Here is an 18,328-nt window from a genome sequence, read left to right as displayed (position 1 = left end):
GCAAGAAAGCTCGTACGCTCAGCCGATTATCAAAGCGGGCTGTCGCGTAACGTCGAGAGCAGACGACGGCGGTCACTTCTCGCTTCGCTCCTCTGATCCGGCTCAACCTCGCCATGCCTCCGAGGAAGGCTGCGCGCACGCCCAAGTCTTCGCCGGCGAAGCCTTCGGCAAAGGCGAAGGGCAAGCGCAAGGCCGACGATGCCGCACCTTCTCCCTCTCCCGCTCGGCGCGCTCGTCTCGCGGCCGCTACTGGCGGCGCTTCCGACGAGTCCGACATCGAGGACGCGTACAGGGACGACGACGAGCCCGCCACCTTCGTGACAGCGTCCGCCGGAGACGCCTACATGCTCTACTCGACGCAGACGACCAAGACGACCGATGCCCTCCTCTCGACCTCTCTCGACCCTGCCTTCACTCTCTCGTCCTACGCCAGCGCACTGCACAATTTCGACTCACGACCGCATCCTGGCTTTGCCGCCCATCGCGAGGCCAGCGCCGCGCGAGTCGGACGCGCGCAGGGCCGCTTCTCGCGCTGGCTGTGGGAGCTCGACCAGGGCTTCAACCTCCTCTTGACGGGCTTGGGCAGCAAGCGCACCGTGCTAAACAGCTTTGCGGAGCGTGCGCGGACCAAGGGCAACGTCGTGGTCGTCAATGGCTTCGACACGGCGGCGAGCATGGTCGACCTCCTCACGGCGCTCGAGGACACCGTCAGGCTGCAGGGTGGTCGGGCCGCGGACGACGAAGATGCGCAGATGGATGATGCGACGCCCCGTAAGCGGAAACATGGCGGCGCTACCGGGACATCGAGCAGGTCCAAGGGCAAGAGCAAGGCCGCTGCCTCAGCCGCGAGCGTGTATAGCTCGGCGCGCCCTGTCTCTGCGCTCGAGTCGCGGGCGCGGCGCTTGTGCGCATCCATTCGAGCGATCAAGGCGGCGGTCCCTTCGTTCAGACCAATCTATCTCGTCGTTCATTCGCTCGACGGGCCGTCTCTTCGCCTGCCAAAGCACATCTCGCTCCTCGCCCTCCTCGCCGCTCAGCCGCACATCCACTTGGTAGCTTCGGTCGACCACAACCGTGCTGCCCTCCTCTTCCCGACCGCACTTGCAACCTCTCGCCCGCCCTCCGCATCGTCGTCGTCTCAGTCCGCCGATACCGCCGACCTGCATCTCTCGTTCCGCGCCTTCACCTTCCTCTACTACGACGTGTCCACCCTTCTCCCGTACGACACGGAGGTCTCGTCCCTCGGCACGCTTTCACACCTCCTTCCGCCCTCGATCTTCCCGCCTCTCTCGTCTTCGCTCGACCCGACCGCTTCGTCTCTTGCTCAATCGGCCACGCACGTCCTCGCGAGTGTGACAGACCGCGCAAAACGGCTGTTCAACCTCCTCGGGCAGGAGCAAGTCCGCCTCGCCGAGAGTTTGCCGCGCGAGATCGAGCGTGCCATGCGTCTGACGCAGGCGGGCGAGAAGGCGCCGGTCGTGGCCATCACGCTGGCTTCGTGCGTCTTGATGCTGCCTCTGTCCGAGCGCTGCTTACTGACGCTCGCGCTGCGCAGGCTCAAAGACCAGGCGACCGACGCCCTCATCGCAACGCACCCGGACCAGGTCGACGGCTTTCTCTCCGAGTTCAAGGATCACGGCGTCGTGCGGAGCTCGCGGACCGCGCCCGAGATCATTGAGGGCGTCAACGACGAGGACGAGGACGCGGCGGGTGCAGCGGGCGACGAGGGCGCGGGAGAGTGGGTCTGGATCCCGCTTGCGAGGGAGGCGCTCGAGGAGGTGCTCGAGGAGTTGGGCATTGACGAGTAGCGCACCGTGTTTGGAGGCGGGGTATCGAATGCTGCGCGTTGCTGAACACTACCTACACATAGGAGAGATCTGCTGCTCTCCTCGCTCCTGCTCGCTGCCCAATTCCGACCTAAGCCCGCTCAAGCCGTCGTCCGCTGTCCACCGGCATCAGAACCGCTTGGCGTTGCGGGCGGCGCGCTGGCCTCGGTAGGCGATGACGCCGCCGGCGATGACGACGAGCAGGAGGACCCATTTGAGGATCGAGAAGAGAGACGAGAAGAAACCCGCGCCGGGCATGCTGCGGCGTGGCGGAGGCTGCTTCTGCGAAAGGCCGGCGTGTCAGCAGATAGCGAGTAATGGGGTCAAGACGGCACGCACGGCTGTGGCAGCTGGAGGGTGGTACGCGACTGCGAATAAGCGGACGAGGAGATCAGTCTTGCTTCGAATATCTCTCGGTCGTAAACGAAGACTCACTGTTCGACGTCGTCACGGAGATGATGTCGTGGTTGTCTACGGAAGCGAACCGTGTCAATCCCTGCGATGAGCTGCGAAAAAGAGCGACGCACCGCTGACATCGCCAGTCAATGCCGAGAAGCCCAGAAACGGCTGATTAGGCAGCTCGACACCCTCGACCGCGAAGCACGTGGTCCACTGGTCCCACTTGGCGTGTTGAATGGCGAGCTGCGCAGGCGAAACAGAGCGTAAGCAGCTGCAAGGGCGTGAGGGAGCAAAGCTAGCGCAACACACCTCCAGGAAACGGCCCTTGAAATAGGTCAAGCGACCCTTGGCGGTAATGTCCGTTCTCCGGAAGTCGATCTGCAGGTCAGGGACGTGTCAGTCTCGCCTGAGCACCAGCACGCGGCGAGTGGCTCCACACACCGAGCAAGCGCCGATCTCCTGCCCCTGTCCGTCCTTGCCCACGTCATACGACATCTTGCCGTCGTTCATGATGGCATAGATCCGCGGGAACGAGAATGCGTGACGAGAGTTGGCGCTACGCGAGGGAACCGCGGGTCAGCAAGACTTCGGCGAGCAGTCGGCGAGAGTGCAGACGCACTAGGAGTCGAAGAAGATGCCCAGCCCGTCCCAATAGTCACTGCTCCCGAATGCCGGGCCCGTCCCCGCCCTCCCGCGCGTCAACCACATGGCGAACCCGTCGCCGTAGATGTTGTTGCTCTTTCCGTCGACGCGGAACTCAAACTCGATCTCGAAGCTCGAGGGGGCGAGGGCCAGGCGTGACCACAGCCAGCCTGCCTGCGAAGGGCGGTCCTGCGTGAGGCGGATGTGCTTGTTGGTGTTGATGATGGTCGAGCCGCCGAAGTCGAACCATCGGTTCTGCAGATCCGAGTCGACGTACGCTGCAGGTGCAAGGCCCGTGTCAGCCCCCTGACCCGCCGCCAGACGCACACGAGCGAGAGAGGGACGCACGAGCGTAGATCGAGTGGGTCCGGAGGGGCACCGTCCGCTCCGTGTTGCCTCGTAGCGAGACGGCGGGCCCGCCTTTGCCTGCTGTTGACCCGCCTTTCGCTGCTGCGAGCAAGCCGGGCGCACACGAGGACAGGAGGAGCGTCGCCAGAAGCGTGACGAGCCGAGAGGGGAGCATGGCCGGAGGTTGGCGCGGGGGCGGGATTGCGCTTTTTGTGTGCAGCAGACACGCGCAGGAAAGCTGCTGCGCTCGGGTACAAGCCGTTCTGAGCGAGGCGCACAGGTTGAGCCGGAGACCTGAGCGGCCTTCGCGGCGTCGCGTCGACACGAAAGTCGCATCTCGCCCAGTGCAGCATGGCTATTCGACGAAATCCAACGATTGCAACACACGAAAGGACTACGGGTACTGCAAGGTACGACAAGGGCACGGCAGAGTAGAGGTCTAGCACAGGGGGAGGTTGGATCCACTCGGAGAACGGAGGAGAGCGGCGAGTTTTGGCGGTGAGGACGAGGCGCGCCAACGCTTGTGAAGTCGCAGCGGCGCGTCTCAGACAAGCTGCGGCATGTACTTCTGCAAATCGCGGCCGAAGCTGCGGATGAAGAGCAGGTCCTCCGAGTTCAGCACGCGGCGCGCATCTTCGCTGAAGCAGCCAAGGACGAAACCGATGTCGTCCTGCACGGCGATCTTGACAAGCAAGCCAGTGCTAAACTCGTCGTCGCCGCTCGAGAGATCGTCGCGAGTGAATAGGAGCGACGACTGCGCTGAGACGAGCGGCTCGAGGTGCGACTCGATCGAGAACAGAGGTGCCGGGATGGGCATGCCGTACGTCGAGACGAAGCGGATAGGTGACTTTTTGGCGTCCGTCTCGCCGGCATAGTGTGCGCCAGCGCGAGCGGCGGCAAGATCGACCGCGACGACATACGAAAAGTCCATCTCGATCGACTCGGCAACGAGCTGCGTCGAAAGGTCGACAACCGACTGGATCGAGTCGGCGAGCTCCTTCGGCGGCGCAGCGAGCACACCACCGCGCGAGCGGTCCTTCTGGTTGAAGATGGGCGGGGCGCTCGTCGCGCGCAGATCGCTGACAGAGGCGTCCGACCCGGCTGACTCTGCGAGTGAGGGGCGGCGGGGTGCGCCCAGCTCCTCGTCTGCCTTGGCGAAGAGCTCGTCCTCCGTTGTATCGGTGAGGTCGAGCGCACCCAGCTCGGGGGTCAGGGGCGGCGTGTCGATCTCGGCAACCGATTCGAGCTGCTGGCCCGCGGCGACCTTGCGCACGAGCTTCGATTTCTTCCACTCCTGGCGTCTCTTGGCGAGCTCGACGCGCTTCTCCTGCCGCACCTCCGCAGCGTACTGCTTGATCTCGCTCGACGCACGGTCGGCCATCTCCTGCAGGTCGACGCGGTCCTTCTCGCTGAAGCCCTGCTTGGGCTTCTCGCCGAGGAGGCAGAAAATGCCGGCCGGGTACTCCTCCGCTTCGTCACCCATGGGGGCGGGGAGCATGATGGGTGCCGCGGCGTAGAAGCCCTTCTTATACGAGCCGAAGCCGTTCTGCAAGCGAGCCATGTCAAAAAACGTTGACGAGACCCAAGCTAAAGAAGGACAGAGAGGAGACGCACCTCGGCGAATCGCCAGTCCTTCGCAAAGTCGAGAATGACGAGCGGGTCCTTTGTGCCGGTCGATGCCTTCAACATGGCATGACTACAACACGTGACTGCATGTCACTTCAGGTCAGTCCCCGACGAAAGCACAGGGTAGCGAGGGCAGTGACGTACGCTCGCGCGGGATTGTATCCGCCTTCTCGAGGAAAGTGCAAGTGTCATCGGCCAGGAAGACTTGCTCGTTCCGGTCCATAAGCGATACTGTCGTCGCATCTACCCCGAAGCGACGCTTGGCCTCCTGCGCGAGCTTCTCGAGCGCAGGGTGCATCGGCCCTTCCTGGCGGTGCGTGTCCCGCGAGGTCGCTTCTGAACTACGGCTATAGATGGGTGCCGAGTCGGCTTTGGCTGTCGGATAAGAGTGTGGAGGAGGGCTCGCGGCAACTTCGCCCGACGACGAAGTCTTCGGCGATTGCCGCCACGGCATCGTCGCGCCGAGCGACGGGCGGTTGAAGACGTTGATCGCGTCGACAGCGCGCTGCCTACGTATTTCGTTGGCAGGGAAAGGGGCGCGGAACTGGCCAGTCGAGGTGGCATACTCGGACGCGCGGAGGTCGGAAGGGGGAGGGGGAGGGTCGTCGAAGTCTGCAGTCGCAACTCTGCCCTGTCAGCCAGCCGATTCACGCTTCGACAGAGCGACACGCACCAATGAAGCCGTGCTGGTAGGCATAGTTCCACTCGTCCCACCTGTTCGGAGCGAGCGTAAGTGCCGAACTTCCAACGAAGCTCCCTAACGAAAGCTCTGTACGCACGTCTGAGGCAGCTCCGAGGCCGGTGAGCTGCTGTTGAGCTTGTGCACGGGCGCAACGAGGCTCGAAGCGTAGCTGGACGGGCTCTTGACGGAGGCGACAGAGTCGAGCGACGGCTTCTTCGCGATGTGCCCCAGCATGGGCGGCGTGCCGGTAAAGCTGCCATTCTGACCGCCCGTCGGAGAGTTGCGGTTGCTCGCGGTGCTGGCCTGCGGAAGGTCGTTCTGCTCGGACGAGGGACGACGGACGAGCGAGACTCGGCGAAACGCGTTGAAGAGCTTGTCCTTGGTGCCGCTCGAGCGGCGGCGCTCGTCGATACGACCACTCATGCTGTGCGGGTGGCGCAGACGAAGGCAGGCAGGCGGCGCAGGCGAGGATGAGGGAGAGATGAGGCGGTGCGGAGTTGGAACTTGGAAACAAGCCGGCCGACGCGCACCCCGAGGTCTGGAAGGAGCGGGAGCGCGTTCACAGAAGCACAGGCTCCGACGGCACAGTGAACTCTCGCGGTACCTGCGGCGGGAGGGAGAGCAAAGGCGGCTTTTGTCTCTCTCGCTACGGTACTGCGAGCGTCCTTGTGACGGGCGGTACGGCACTGTACTGCAGGGGGCTGCACTAGCGCAGCCGGTCCCGACACGGTCCAGGCCGGTTTTGAGTGCGGCTAGGCGCCTCCCCGTTTGAGGATCGCCCCGATTCGCCCGACGAGAATCTGCAGCAACCTTCCCAAAAGGGCGGAAGTCCTCTCTTCTCCTCCTGCGCCGCCAATCATGGGCAGCCTGCCTGAACAGAAAGCGTTGACGCTTGACCGGACCCGCCCGCCGTCGCTCAAAGCCTAGGGACACCGATCGTCCTGTCGCTTCCGCGTGGTTGCCGCAATCGCAAGGCATCGGTGCACACCATTAAGGGCTGATTGCGTGCGATTCCGAGAGCAGCGCAAGGCATCAGTGAAGGGAGCAACGGCCATCATGGCAGCAAAGGTTGACCCTGCATCGGAGCAGGCCTCAACCGATCGAAGAGAACCGGTCGAGTCTCCCGCGCGTGCTTGCGAGATCAACTCGAGGTCTTCCTTACCGACGACATGGGTAGCAACGCTTCCAGTGCGTCCCATTTCAGGTCCGTCTCGGCAGGTCTGCGAACTCGGATAGATTGGAGGGACGCGGTGATGGGCACTGACAAAGCGGTGGGAGAGGGACAGACTGATAAAGGGAGATTGAGAGGGCAAGACAAACAGACGGCGGACATCCTACTGAGGAAACGGAGGACACAGAACAACAAGGCTGTAGAGAGGCGCGAAGAAGTGTCTATGCTCGAGCTGGAGCAGCATGAGCAGGGAAGGAGGGAAGAGATAAATCTAGAGTAGATAGGCGGAAGAAATCGAAGTGTCTGTCAGAAAGAAGGGCGAGAGGGACGAGAGCGAGGGTAAGGGTCAGACGGTGAGGACATCCGGATCGCCGCTCTGCGGTAGTTGTCCTTGTCAGTCAGGCGTTTCTCGAGTATTTAGTGCATGTGTGGATCAGCGCACGAACGGTTGCCTCCAACCACACGCCCACTCCTCGCGACCGTACTTGCGCCCGGGCAGCGTGCTCGCATTGTACCCGAGGTGCCGCTGAAGGAGGCGTTCTGTTCCGGCCAGCCCGCTTTTGCCGACGCGGTCTCCGAGCGCACCTCCCGGTCTCCGCGCCGTTCCGACGCCCGGCCCGACAACGTCGACGCCCGGGGCGCAGACGGCACACTCGGGCAGCCGGCCGCGCAGGCAGTCCTGAATGACCAAGTCGGGCGTGTCGGCGCCCTCGCCCTCGCGCTTGAGCACGACCTCGCCACGCGCTGCGGCCGCCTCGCGCGCATAACCGTGCGGATCGTCGGGCCCGAGGAGGAGCGCGGGGAGACGCGCCGCGAGAGGCGTGCGAATCGCGAGGCCCGATCCGCCTGTCGCCAGGAAGAGGCCGCAGTGGCCGAGCGAGTCGGGCTGCTTCGCTGCGGTAGCAACGGGCACGTTGGAGTCGGGCATGAGCGCGTTGGTGCGCACGAGCGCCGCTTGCAGCTTGTGCCACGCGTCAGACCAGCTCTTCCGCCCGTCGACCCGCAAGGCTGCCTCGTCCTCGCACAAGGGAAAGTCGTCCTCTGTAAGCAGGACATATGCGCCGCCCTTGCTCGCAGCGTAGTCAAGGCCGCGCGCGACGTGCAGGCGTTGGTCGAACCGGTCGGGCGCGACAAACGCACGCGGATCACGGTGCCACTCGATGTAGTGCGCCGCCTTCGCGTTCTGCGAGAAAGACATCTGCGCGACGTCGAACATCGGGTGCGACGCGAAGTGCGTGTAGACGACGAGACGAAGGCGGGAGGACAAGGGCGGAGCGAGCGGCGCAGAGGAGTTGTGCGCAAGCGGGAGAGTCGGCAAGGCCCGTACCAGACCCGAATCGGGGTTGGGGAAAGCGCCAAGCCAGCTCTCCACCGTCTGGAGGAGGAAATCGGGGTTGCCGGGGCGGGGCGCCGTCATGAGGAGGACGGTGAGGAGATTCGAGTCGTGCGGGTGGAGTTGTGAAAATGCGTATTCGACGTGGGCAGCGGATAGCGCAGGTCGGGCGGGGTGCAGCGCGAGCGCAGGAAGCAAGAGGAGGGCGAACAGGGACGACCATGTGGGCGGGCGGTGAGTTGCTAGTTTGGATACGCCAGTTGAAGCGAAATCGTCGCGTCGGCGGAGGAGAGGAAGGGCGACGCGATAGGTGGAGATGACGAAAAAGCCGATGAGACCGACGATGGCGGCGCTCAGACCGAGCCAGAGGCCCGGCCCTCCCCGCGTGGCGGGCACGGCGAAACTTGCACCGAGCACGGCGCAATGAGACGAACGGACGGGCTTCGTCACATGTGTCGAAGCGGCGATCATGAGGGACAAGCAGAGAAGGACGGGAGCGAGTCCTGTACAACCGGCGTCAGCGAGATGAGCCAACGCAGCCGACATTGCAGACGGCTCACCGGATCCAACCTCATGAATGGCACGAGTCGAGAGGAACTGCGGGTGGGCCCATCCGAGAGCGCGGCCGAAGAGCCAGCTGAAGAGCGCTCGAAGGCCAACGATGGCAGTCCAAGATGCCGCCGCAACGGCGGCTTTTGCGCGAGTCGAGACGTGCGGCTTGCTACGCTCGAGGTCGCCGAGGAGATAGAGATTGACAGCGGCGAGTGCGAGTGCGACGGCGCTGGGCTGGACGAGGAAGGGCGCGGAAGCGGCATTGGCGGCCTGAGTGGCGAAGTCGAGCGCGGAAGTAGGATGGCGCAGGTGGACCGGCGAGATCGGCGTGATGAGCGGCGTCGAGGAAATGGCGGATACGAGGGAAACGGCGAGGGACAAGAAGGCAGCGGTTCGGGTTATCGGCATGGCAGCGTGCACGGGTAACACGGTCGCCGTTTGGGCCGTCTCATTCGCCTCGGCGACCCGAACGGGTGCAGCATCGTCGTCAAGCACGCTCGATCGACTCGCGGCCTGCCTCAGTGAAGTGCGAGAAGTCTTGCGAGTGGGTTCGCGCGCCCTCGTCCGCCGAGGAAGGGTATGCCGACGCGCGAGAAAGCTCGCCGCAGACTCCTCTGCTGTCTCACCGACGACGGGCGATAGCCACTGCCGCTTGCGAGGCATGGTGAGCCGCGCAGTGTTCGGCTCTGCCTCGCCGCACTCACTCGGCTCGGGCGACGAGCGCGAGCTGCAGAGCGAGAGGGTGGCCGAAGGGACGGTCGAGAGCGGTGACGAGAGGAAGTCGAGGCTCTCGTACGACGAGTCGGCGTCGTAAGTGAGATCGAACGAGAACACCGGTTCCTGCGCGACATCGGGCGAAGACTGCGCCGTGTTGTCGAGGCTGGACCGCCGCCGCTCGAGCGTGCGGCGCCAGTACAGGCCGTCGCCCGCTTCGCTCGTTGTCCTCAACCGCCAGCCGTCGACACCAACGGCAGCCTGGACTCGTCGACGCGAGCGCGCTTTGAACGATTCAACGACGCGGTCGCGCCATTCCGAGTCGCGCTCGCTCGCAGGCGATAAGAGCGCCGATTCGCCGTCAAAGTCGACGGCATCGTCGGTCGTGTCGCCATCGCACCGCGCAGACGGATCGTGCTCATCCAGTGTGGCGTAGGCCGAGTCCGAAGCGGAGGCTCCCGTCGCGAGGCTGTTGGTTGACGAGGCACTGCACGAGCTGGCGTCGCGCCGTTGCCTCCGCAAGGTCGCCCCTCCTGAAGCCTCACCCTCCGCTGGTAAGCCCTCGGCGAGCCCGAATGCGCTCCGGCCGTGTGAGGGCCGCTGTGATGCAGGCGAGGCTTGTTCCTCGAGCGTGCGGCTGCGCGGGCGTGCGTGCGCTCGGCGGGGCTCGGCGGGAGGCATATCGGTGTCGATGCGAGGTGTCGAGGGACGGGGAGCCATGGCGCGCGCTCGGCGGGCGGCTCGCGGGCCTGCGAGAAGAGCGAGCGGCGCGGAGAGGAAAGGCCGGGGAAAGTGCGATCGAGCGGACCGCGCCCCTCTGCAGCGCGGTGCGAGCACTGCAGGGACTCGAGCAGTCGACGGCGGGCGGCACAAGCGCAAGTACTGTCGGGTGGGCGGGCCTTCACACGCAGAGAGGCGGAGGCTGACGGGTCTTTCGCGAGGATGTCACCGCGCCGACTTGGGAAAGCACGCTCAAAATGGTGCGCGAGAGGCCGGCACCTCGAGTGCTCGCGGGCGGGCAGACAGCAGCGAGCAAACGACCCGCTGCAGTGGTTGCGGGGTCAGGCGCACCGCCACAGCTCTGTGCCGCGTTGGCGGAGCCTTGCCTCTCGCGTCCGCAGCGCGCTGATGCACCCGCACCCAAAACTGCGCACCGCCCGAAACCTCGACGCCCGCAGTGCGAAACCCGTCAATCTCCTCCCCTGAGGTGCCTCGGTGTTGTTTATCCCCGCCTTCCGACTCGCCCAACCCACGCGAGCGCTCATGTTCGCCGAGCAAGGTCGTGCAACTTGACGTTCGTGGCACCATGTGCGTTCTTCAGGATGCGGAGGGCATGCGTAGGCAAAATGAGCTTCGCAAGCGAGTCGAGTCGCGACGAGCCCAAACTTGAGCCGGCGCGTCGTCGCGCCGTCTCGGGAGTCGAGGGGGCTCACGATCGACCAGGTCGTGCAAAGGTCGTGCATTGACATGCCAGGACTCCCCTGAATGACCTGTTTGCTTCAGTCTTACGCAAGACGGACTGGAACGGCGACATAAGCCTGGCACATGGTGCGGAACAGAGAGAGACCAGATTCGTGCCGCGGCCGGCGAGACGACGCTCTAGAGCTCAAGAACAGCGTGAGTACGCTGAGCGCCAGCAGCTACGGGAAGACACTGCCGGTTCAGACGGTGTCTACCGGGCGCAATGAGCGACAACTCCAAAACGCGGCGGCAGCCACAGGCAGCGGGGAGCGGCGGAATCCGTTCCCTCAGTGTTACAGGTCCCTGAGAGTGGACCTTCGAGCAAAGACGGCTAGCTGATCCGTTCGCACGGTAAAGCGAGGAAACCGAGAGGAAGCAGAGACACGCTGAACGGGCAGCGGGAACAGGCGGAGAGGATGCGGGCGAAGCAGGTCCACGGACCCAGTCCATGCGGACCTCGACGAGCTCCTCTGAGCCTACAATACGGCCTTCCGTGGCGTGCCAGACATCGCGGGTCACTCAGCTGATGAGAAGCGGACGACGAAAGTCAGCAGTGGCGCGGAGCACAGCGCCATCGATAGCGGCGTCCAGCGGTAAGTCAGACTGTGCCGGCTGCGCTCACGCAGTGCGCATTGCTGCAATTCGATGCGTGGCTGCAGTCGAAGCCTCCATCCGCGTCGCCCCACCTCGCCAAGTCGTCCGCGTCTCCCTCTCCTCCCCGCACTCGCCGTGCAGAGGTCCGGCGCATGGCGCTGCGCTTGCCCGCGCACTCGCTGAGTGATGCGCCAGCTTCGCCCATCACCGGTGTCCACCTCAACGCCGATGGCTCACTCTTCGCAACCGCGACCCTCGAGGGCTGGGTCGTCTACCGCACCAATCCGCTGCAGGTGATCACCAGGCGAGGTGAGACAGACCTCTACTATGTTGAGAAAAGCTCTGACGTCCGAGCGTGCAGATCTACCCGACTCGTCCCTCCGCATCGTCCTCCCGCTCGAATGCACTAACCTCGTCTTCCTCGTCGGCGGGCCGCCTTCACCCCTGTACCCGCCCAACAAGGTCATCATATGGGACGACAAACTGCGGCAAGCGGCGGCCGAGCTCGAGTTTCGCGAAGATGTGCGCGGGCTTGCAGTGAGGCGCGATCGGCTCGTGGTCGTGCTTCGGCGGAGGGTCATCGTCTTCGTGCTGGGCAGAGGCGAAGCGGGCGTATGGCGAGAGGGAGGGTATGAGACGGCGGACAACCCGAAAGGTGCGTTCGGCGTCCGTCTTTTGCGTGTTGTTCTGCGGAAGACGCTGAGTTCCGCTCGCACCAATAGGCCTCGTCGCCCTCGCTACCGAGCCAGGTTCCACCCTTCTCGCCTTTCCCGGTCGACAGCCGGGTCAAGTCCAGCTCGTGCGGCTCCCGCCCCTCGACCCCGCCTCGCCGCCGCTCCCCCCGCCGCCCTCACATGACCCCACCGCATCCCCTTACCCGTCCGTCTCTGTCATTCTCGCCCACACTACTGCCCTCTCGGCCCTATCCACCACTCCTAATGGTGCCATGCTGGCGACGGCAAGCAGCAAGGGCACGCTCGTCCGCATCTGGGACGCCCAGTCGAGCTACCTCGTCAAGGAGCTTCGACGTGGTACAGACTCAGCAGAGATCTTTGCGATCAGCTTTCGAGCAGACGCAGGTGCGGTCGCAGTCAGCAGTGACAAGGGGACCGTGCACGCATGGGACCTGCGGCGAGAGAAGGAGGACAAGCGCGCGGGTGGGAGTGAGAGCGGGACTTCGTGCGTGCTTCCTGCGCCGCCGCGCTTGTAACCGGCTGATCGAGATCGACCTGCAGCACGCCGAGGCAGAAGCAGCTCTCGATGCTCAAGCCGTACTTGCCCAAATACTTCTCCTCCGAGTGGTCCCACTCGCAGTTCCGCCTCCCTCCGCCCGGGCCTGCCGCCTCTCGCCTTCCCTTTTCCCTGTCCAACCCTGGCCCGTATCCCTCGACTCCGTTCTCCCCGTCTCCCGCGCCTCAGACTGGTGCGCCGAGCGCGCCCACCACCGTCGAAGACGATGTCTGCATCTGCGCCTGGGTCGAGGTCGAAGCCGAGGACGATGACGGCGACGACGCCAACGCCGCACCAATCCCTTCATCGTCCTCGCGTGCGGGTACACCGACTCATGGCGGCTCGCGGCGCGGGTCAACCTCCTCTGCTGCCGACCGCACGGCCAAGCACCACAAGCCTCGCCAGTCGTCCCTTTCCTCCGCCACCTCCGCCACCTCCGTCGCTTCGGGGGCGGCCCCTCGTCCGCTCGACCGCGAGCGCGAAAAGGAGAACCGCCGCCACGCCTCTTCTTCTTCCACCTCCGCATCGTCCTACCCCTCAGCCTACAATCACCCTCCCGCCTCGTCCTCCGGCCGTCCCGCCCCCGCCGCCGTTTCGCGCGCCAAGCGCACCGAGTCGCAGCTCGTCGCGCTCACGCACTCGGGCGGGTGGTTCCGCATCGCGCTTGATCGGCCAGCGCGCGAAAGCAAGGGGAAGGAGCGCACAAGCGACAGCAACAGCGGCGGCGGAATCAGTGCAACGGGAGGGAGCGGGAACGTCACTCCGCGCGCTGCGGGTGCGCCGGGCGTGATTGGGCTCGGGAGAGACGCCGCGAGCGATTGTCGGCTGGTCGAGTACCGGCGCTTTGGCGAGAAGGACGGCTGGTGAGCTCGTCGGGTCAAGGCTCCAAGGTGCGGGATCGCGGCTTTCTCAGTGCTTTGTATTGCTTCGCAGCGTGTACGATGCTTCGTCTTGTTGTGCCTTTCCTCGCAACTATATTCCTGCCCTCGGTTCACTCAAGACTCCCCGACCGCATGTTGCCCTTCGTTACCCTGTGTCGTCTGATTCCGGCGAGTCAATATCGTCCACGTGTGCCACACGAATGTAGTCGTGCCAGCTTCCTATGATGTGAGAAGGCCGCGCTCTCGCGAGAAAGGGAACAATGATGATGATGCGGGGACTGCTTTGCACTACCGTCAAGAGGGTACATTGGTATTTCGTTCATGCTTTGGCTGCGAGTAAGAAGCGGAATGTCAATATTGGTGCGTCAAAGGTGAGGGAGCGAGAAACGCACATCCGACGACGATGAAGCCATTTACCGGCCGCCGTGGCCGCTCTTGCCACCCGAGCCAGCCGAGACCTGATAGTTGCCAGACCTGCGAGTGAGATAACATGAGTACCGCGTAGAAGGGTCAGGGCCCAGTCTGAGCCAACAGGGCGGGACAAGCACGCCGGAGCGAAACGTCGACGCACCTTTGGTCGTTGACGCTGGTCCACTGGTGAGGCGCGTCGCTCGACTTGATCGTGCCCTTGGTGAGGACGACCTCGACGATCTCATCCTCCTTGGTGGTGCCGAAGACGGTCTCGAGCTCCTGCTTGCTCGGGCGCTGTAGGAGGCCCTGCGAGCCCTGGCCCGTGTGGAACACGTCGAAAGAGTCGACGATGCTGACGAGCGGGATCGAGCTGCAGGCGTGCGAAGTGAGGGTGAGGAAAAATTGCGGGACCTTCGGAGAGGGATGACGAGGTGGGGAAGGGGAGGAGGAGGGAAGCGTACCGGTCTGCACGGGGACGGGGGCAGGTCAGCACGGGTACTCAAGGCAGCCACAGAGTGAGTCGGACGCACCACCGCCCTTCCACTTCTCGGCAGCTGCGGCGACAGGAGACCAGGGTCAGCTTCCCCACTCTGCGTCGTGCGAGGTCGAAGAGACAGAGCGCACCAGCGACGTCGCCGACGATGATGATCCACTCGTTGGTGGACTGCGAGTCGGGCTTGTAGACGGCCTGCGAGTGCTCGGGCGGGATCAGCGTCGAGTGGTGCGGGAACGAGGACGAGGAGGAGTGGGCGCACCTTGTGGTAGCTCTTCATGGTGGACTGTCAAGCTGGCCGTCAGTGGTCTGCCCTGTGCACTGCAGCTAAGACAGGACGCACTTGCAAGTGGTCGTGTAGATGCGAGTGAGGGGAAGGAAGGCAACCCCGTCGATGACGCGCACTCGTCGGGACTTGTCGAATGCGCCGCGCCCTCCGCATCCCAGCCTGCCTCGTCCTCGCGACTCGACCGACTTGCTCGGCCACGCTGCACGTCGTCCTCGAGCAGCTCTTCGTCTTCTCTGTCTCCTGCTGCAACCGGTATGTATTCGTCGCTCGTGCGCTGTGTGTTGCAGCATCGTTCGCTTGCGCCGCCTACGCTTCGACTCGCTCTCGCTCGTCTCGCGCCGCGCTCTGGTACCAGTCGCGTCGCCGACCGAGTCTGACTGCCTGCAGCGATTGCGCGCCTCGCAGCTCTCCCGCCCTCCTCGACTGCTCTCCTGTGGCCGCCTGCGCCGATGCCCCGCGTGAAGCAAACTGCCCGCAAGTGTACCGGCGGCAAGGTGCCGCGCAAGCAGCTCGCTGCGAAGAACGCGCGCAAGACAGTAGCGGCACGGCGGCGGGCAAGGCGACGACGTCGTCGGCCCAGAGCGAGCCGCAGGTCATCACGGACGACCTCCTCGCCGAGGCCTTCGCCTTTGCCGAGGCCGCGTCTAAGCCGCCGCCCAAGAAGCCGCAGGACGCTGCTGTAAAGGGATCAACCTGATCAACCGGGTCCCCGCGACCTGCCTCGCCTCGTCCGACTATTCCTCGGCTCGCTTCGCTCGCCTCGCTTGCCTTTCCTTGCACCGCCGCGCCCTACATTCTCTGCACTTCAGTCAGTCTGGGTGATCTGTGTCCGCTTTGTGTCGTTGTAGCCTCCTTGTTTCGCATAGTCTCTCCCCCAGCTTGCGTTCCACCGTCTCGCTGCGTTTGTTCTCCCAATTGTGCGCTTCCCGTTACTTTTCCAGCGCAGTTGTTCCCTTCGGATTTTCTCAAGGTGCGCACCTGTCACTGAGGTGGCTGAGAGGGGGACCCCTCCAGTCATTTTGCATTCAAGAGAAGAACGGAAGAACGGTTACAGTACTCTATCGTTTCACTCTGGATGTTCCCCATTCTGTTCAAGAGAATGAGGCACAATGCGCACCTCCACCATAACGGCTCCCTCAGGTCCTCACCAGGCAAGCAAAAAGACTGCTGAACTCGTATTTTGTTGCCTTGGTACCACAGAAGAAAGAGGCGGGGGAAAGAGTCTCCAGGCTACGTTTAGAGCTTGGCAGCGTCCTTCTTGGCAATGTGAACAAGCAGGTCCACAACACGGCGAGAGTAACCGTACTCCTGTGAATGGAATTGAGAGTCAGTGAGGGTTCTTGGCCGTGATGCGAGAGGGAGAGCAGGCGCACGTTGTCGTACTGCATGGCGCAACCGCAAGTGAAGCACAGTGAGCGTCAGCATGAGAATGAACCGGTGGCCGAGACCGAGATAGCACTGCAGCACGTCAACGCACCCACGAGACGAGCTTGACAAAGTTGTCGTTGAGCGCGATGCCGGCCGACGCGTCAAAGATGGACGAGGCGGTGTGGCCGACAAAGTCGGTCGAGACGACGGCGTCCTCGGTGTAGTCAAGGATGCCCTTGAGCTCGCCAGCAGCCGCGTCACGGATCGTCTGCTTGATCTGCTCGTACGACGCGCCCTTCTCGAGGCGGACGGTGAGGTCGACGACCGAGACGTCCGACGTGGGGACGCGGAAGGCCATGCCAGTGAGCTTGCCGTTCAACTGGGGGATGACCTTGCCAACTGTAGCATGAAAACGAAGCCGGAGCGGTCCAGGGGCGAGGGAGAGAGGGAAAAGGGCGGGAGGAGCGGGAGGACGTCCGAGGTCAGCGGGTCGGCTCCTGCGCGACGGCGGCGTGGAATGGACTTGCCCGCCTTGGCGGCACCCGTCGAGGAAGGGATGATGTTGGCAGCAGCGCCACGGCCACCGCGCCAGTCCTTCGCCGAGGGGCCGTCGACGGTCTTCTGGGTCGCCGTCGTCGCGTGGACGGTCGTCATGAGACCCTCGACGATGCCAAACTTGTCGTTGATGACCTTGGCGAGCGGGGCGAGGCAGTTGGTCGTGCACGAGGCGTTCGAGATGACCGTGTCGGCCGGGTTGTAGCTGTCGAGGTTGACGCCGCAAACGTACATCGGGGCGTCGGCGGAGGGCGCCGAGATGACGACCTTCTTGGCGCCACCCTTGAGGTGGAGGCCGGCCTTCTCCTTGGTCGTGAAGACACCGGTCGACTCGACGACGTAGTCGGCGCCCGACTTGCCCCAGGGGATGGCGGCCGGGTCCTTCTCGTTGTAGACGTCGATCGCGTGGCCGTCGACGACGAGCTTGCCGTCCTTGGTCGAGACGTCACCCTTGAAGCGGCCGTGGGTCGAGTCGTACTTGAACATGTAGACCATGTAGTCGAGGTCGATGAACGGGTCGCTGCGAGGCAGGGCGCGAGGTCAGTATCTCGCTCCGCTTCGGCTCATCCGCCGCGTCTCGCCAGCATCGCCAGCAGGCGGGAGGAACGCGGCCGGTCAAGCAGGAATGAATTGCCAGGCGTGACCCTGCGAGCGGGTGGGTCCGCCGCAGGATTCACATCAGGGCGCATGTCCGCAGACTCACTTGATGGCGACGACCTTGGCATCGCCGTGCTCGATGCTGTGCAGTAGTGGATAGGCAGCCGGCGGTCAGCCAGATGCGTCTCTTGTGGAGTCTTCGGCCTCCCCCGCTTCGGGAGGCGAAAGTCGACGTACGCGTTGCGAAGGACGATACGGCCAATGCGGCCTATCGAGTGAAACGGCGAGAGCCACAAAGAGTCAGCACGAGGCGCCAGAACCAGAGTACCGGTCGGCGTGAGCGCAGAAACGAACCGAAGCCGCTGGAAAAGGGTGACGACGAGGCGGAGGTCAGTTTCTCGGTTTCGGGACCAGTGTAGAGAAAGCACGTCGACGCACTTGATGCCGACGTTGACGGAGCCCTGACCAGCAGACCTGTACAGCGCAAGGCCGCGAGGCGAGCGGAAAGCAGTCAGCGGGTGTTGGGGTGCGACGCGGGTTCGGGCGGTGCATGCAAGCGGTGGAGCGCGGTGCAGCACAGCTTGCGAGGTGTGCGAGGCAGCTGATGAGCTCACATGTTGTTCGTGTGTGTATTCGGGGGGAATGGAGGAGAGAGAGAGGGAGAGCGGAGTGGCAGATGCGATGGATGCGATCCTGCCTGGCGTCGGAGTCGCTCGCCTCTCCCGCCGCGGGCCCCGGGAGCTCCCGTTCCTGCTCGAGGGCGCTCCTGTGCTCATGCGCCCTCGCTTCCTGCCTGGCTGGACTAGCCTCACGGCGAGACAATTGCTCTGTCCCTCGTTTCGTCGTCGTCCTTGCACCGCCCGGCGCGACTTTCGCGGGGCTGTGTGGTGCACATCGATGTCGGCGGAGCAATCGATAGACCCCTGTCACGGCGGAACTGAGCATGTCACGCCCTGCGCAAATGCAGTCGAGTCGCCGCGTGTCTGCCAATTGAGAAGGTCGCATAATCGCAAGCACGTCTCGAAATTGTCAAACGTCGAAATACGCGACGAGGACAACATCATCGCATCGCCCGGTTGTGCTCCAGCGCACCAGGCTGTCTCTCTTGCGGTCTTTGATGCGAGAAACAGACCATGCGAAATGCAGCAAACGTGCG

General features: G+C 64.0%; 8 protein-coding genes across 8 annotated transcripts; 3 read left to right on the top strand and 5 right to left on the bottom strand.

The window, feature by feature from the left end:
- Nucleotides 1-113: 113 nt before the first annotated feature.
- On the top strand, nucleotides 114-1,808 carry ORC2 (origin recognition complex subunit 2; the record flags this gene model as incomplete). Its single annotated transcript, XM_076645654.1, has 2 exons — nucleotides 114-1,498; nucleotides 1,556-1,808. 2 exons carry the CDS (start codon nucleotides 114-116, stop codon nucleotides 1,806-1,808), a joined length of 1,638 nt encoding a protein of 545 aa, XP_076508524.1.
- Nucleotides 1,809-1,955: 147 nt separating this feature from the next.
- On the bottom strand, nucleotides 1,956-3,390 carry UIP5 (Uip5p; the record flags this gene model as incomplete). The annotated part of the gene is made up of 8 exons (XM_076645653.1): nucleotides 1,956-2,108; nucleotides 2,166-2,194; nucleotides 2,262-2,297; nucleotides 2,354-2,468; nucleotides 2,535-2,603; nucleotides 2,667-2,781; nucleotides 2,845-3,145; nucleotides 3,216-3,390. 8 exons carry the CDS (start codon nucleotides 3,388-3,390, stop codon nucleotides 1,956-1,958), a joined length of 993 nt encoding a protein of 330 aa, XP_076508523.1.
- Nucleotides 3,391-3,759: 369 nt separating this feature from the next.
- Nucleotides 3,760-5,946, bottom strand: JCM10292_004317 (GAF domain-containing protein; the record flags this gene model as incomplete). Its single annotated transcript, XM_076645652.1, has 5 exons — nucleotides 3,760-4,761; nucleotides 4,830-4,924; nucleotides 4,986-5,453; nucleotides 5,515-5,555; nucleotides 5,621-5,946. The coding sequence occupies 5 exons, from the start codon at nucleotides 5,944-5,946 to the stop codon at nucleotides 3,760-3,762; spliced, it is 1,932 nt and encodes a 643-aa protein (XP_076508522.1).
- A 1,094-nt stretch (nucleotides 5,947-7,040) lies between these two features.
- Nucleotides 7,041-10,013, bottom strand: JCM10292_004316 (uncharacterized protein; the record flags this gene model as incomplete). The annotated part of the gene is made up of 3 exons (XM_076645651.1): nucleotides 7,041-7,070; nucleotides 7,137-8,530; nucleotides 8,588-10,013. The coding sequence occupies 3 exons, from the start codon at nucleotides 10,011-10,013 to the stop codon at nucleotides 7,041-7,043; spliced, it is 2,850 nt and encodes a 949-aa protein (XP_076508521.1).
- Nucleotides 10,014-11,500: 1,487 nt separating this feature from the next.
- JCM10292_004315 (uncharacterized protein) lies at nucleotides 11,501-13,445 on the top strand (the record flags this gene model as incomplete). The annotated part of the gene is made up of 4 exons (XM_076645650.1): nucleotides 11,501-11,657; nucleotides 11,710-12,003; nucleotides 12,071-12,527; nucleotides 12,584-13,445. 4 exons carry the CDS (start codon nucleotides 11,501-11,503, stop codon nucleotides 13,443-13,445), a joined length of 1,770 nt encoding a protein of 589 aa, XP_076508520.1.
- Nucleotides 13,446-13,872: 427 nt separating this feature from the next.
- On the bottom strand, nucleotides 13,873-14,643 carry JCM10292_004314 (SBDS family protein; the record flags this gene model as incomplete). Its single annotated transcript, XM_076645649.1, has 6 exons — nucleotides 13,873-13,933; nucleotides 14,031-14,240; nucleotides 14,299-14,335; nucleotides 14,401-14,424; nucleotides 14,495-14,558; nucleotides 14,626-14,643. The coding sequence occupies 6 exons, from the start codon at nucleotides 14,641-14,643 to the stop codon at nucleotides 13,873-13,875; spliced, it is 414 nt and encodes a 137-aa protein (XP_076508519.1).
- A 142-nt stretch (nucleotides 14,644-14,785) lies between these two features.
- JCM10292_004313 (uncharacterized protein) lies at nucleotides 14,786-15,349 on the top strand (the record flags this gene model as incomplete). Its single annotated transcript, XM_076645648.1, has 2 exons — nucleotides 14,786-14,904; nucleotides 15,190-15,349. 2 exons carry the CDS (start codon nucleotides 14,786-14,788, stop codon nucleotides 15,347-15,349), a joined length of 279 nt encoding a protein of 92 aa, XP_076508518.1.
- A 539-nt stretch (nucleotides 15,350-15,888) lies between these two features.
- JCM10292_004312 (type I glyceraldehyde-3-phosphate dehydrogenase) lies at nucleotides 15,889-18,236 on the bottom strand (the record flags this gene model as incomplete). The annotated part of the gene is made up of 9 exons (XM_076645647.1): nucleotides 15,889-15,960; nucleotides 16,026-16,034; nucleotides 16,130-16,419; nucleotides 16,563-17,095; nucleotides 17,279-17,314; nucleotides 17,410-17,440; nucleotides 17,527-17,534; nucleotides 17,611-17,646; nucleotides 18,190-18,236. The coding sequence occupies 9 exons, from the start codon at nucleotides 18,234-18,236 to the stop codon at nucleotides 15,889-15,891; spliced, it is 1,062 nt and encodes a 353-aa protein (XP_076508517.1).
- Between the last annotated feature and the right edge of the window lie 92 nt (nucleotides 18,237-18,328).

This window comes from Rhodotorula paludigena (assembly GCF_050403205.1).
Source record: "Rhodotorula paludigena JCM10292 DNA, Rt_paludigena_JCM10292v1_ctg2, whole genome shotgun sequence".
Classification (NCBI taxonomy): domain Eukaryota; kingdom Fungi; phylum Basidiomycota; class Microbotryomycetes; order Sporidiobolales; family Sporidiobolaceae; genus Rhodotorula; species Rhodotorula paludigena.
Note: the sequence above shows the minus strand (reverse complement) of the source record. Positions and strands in the feature narration are given on the sequence as shown.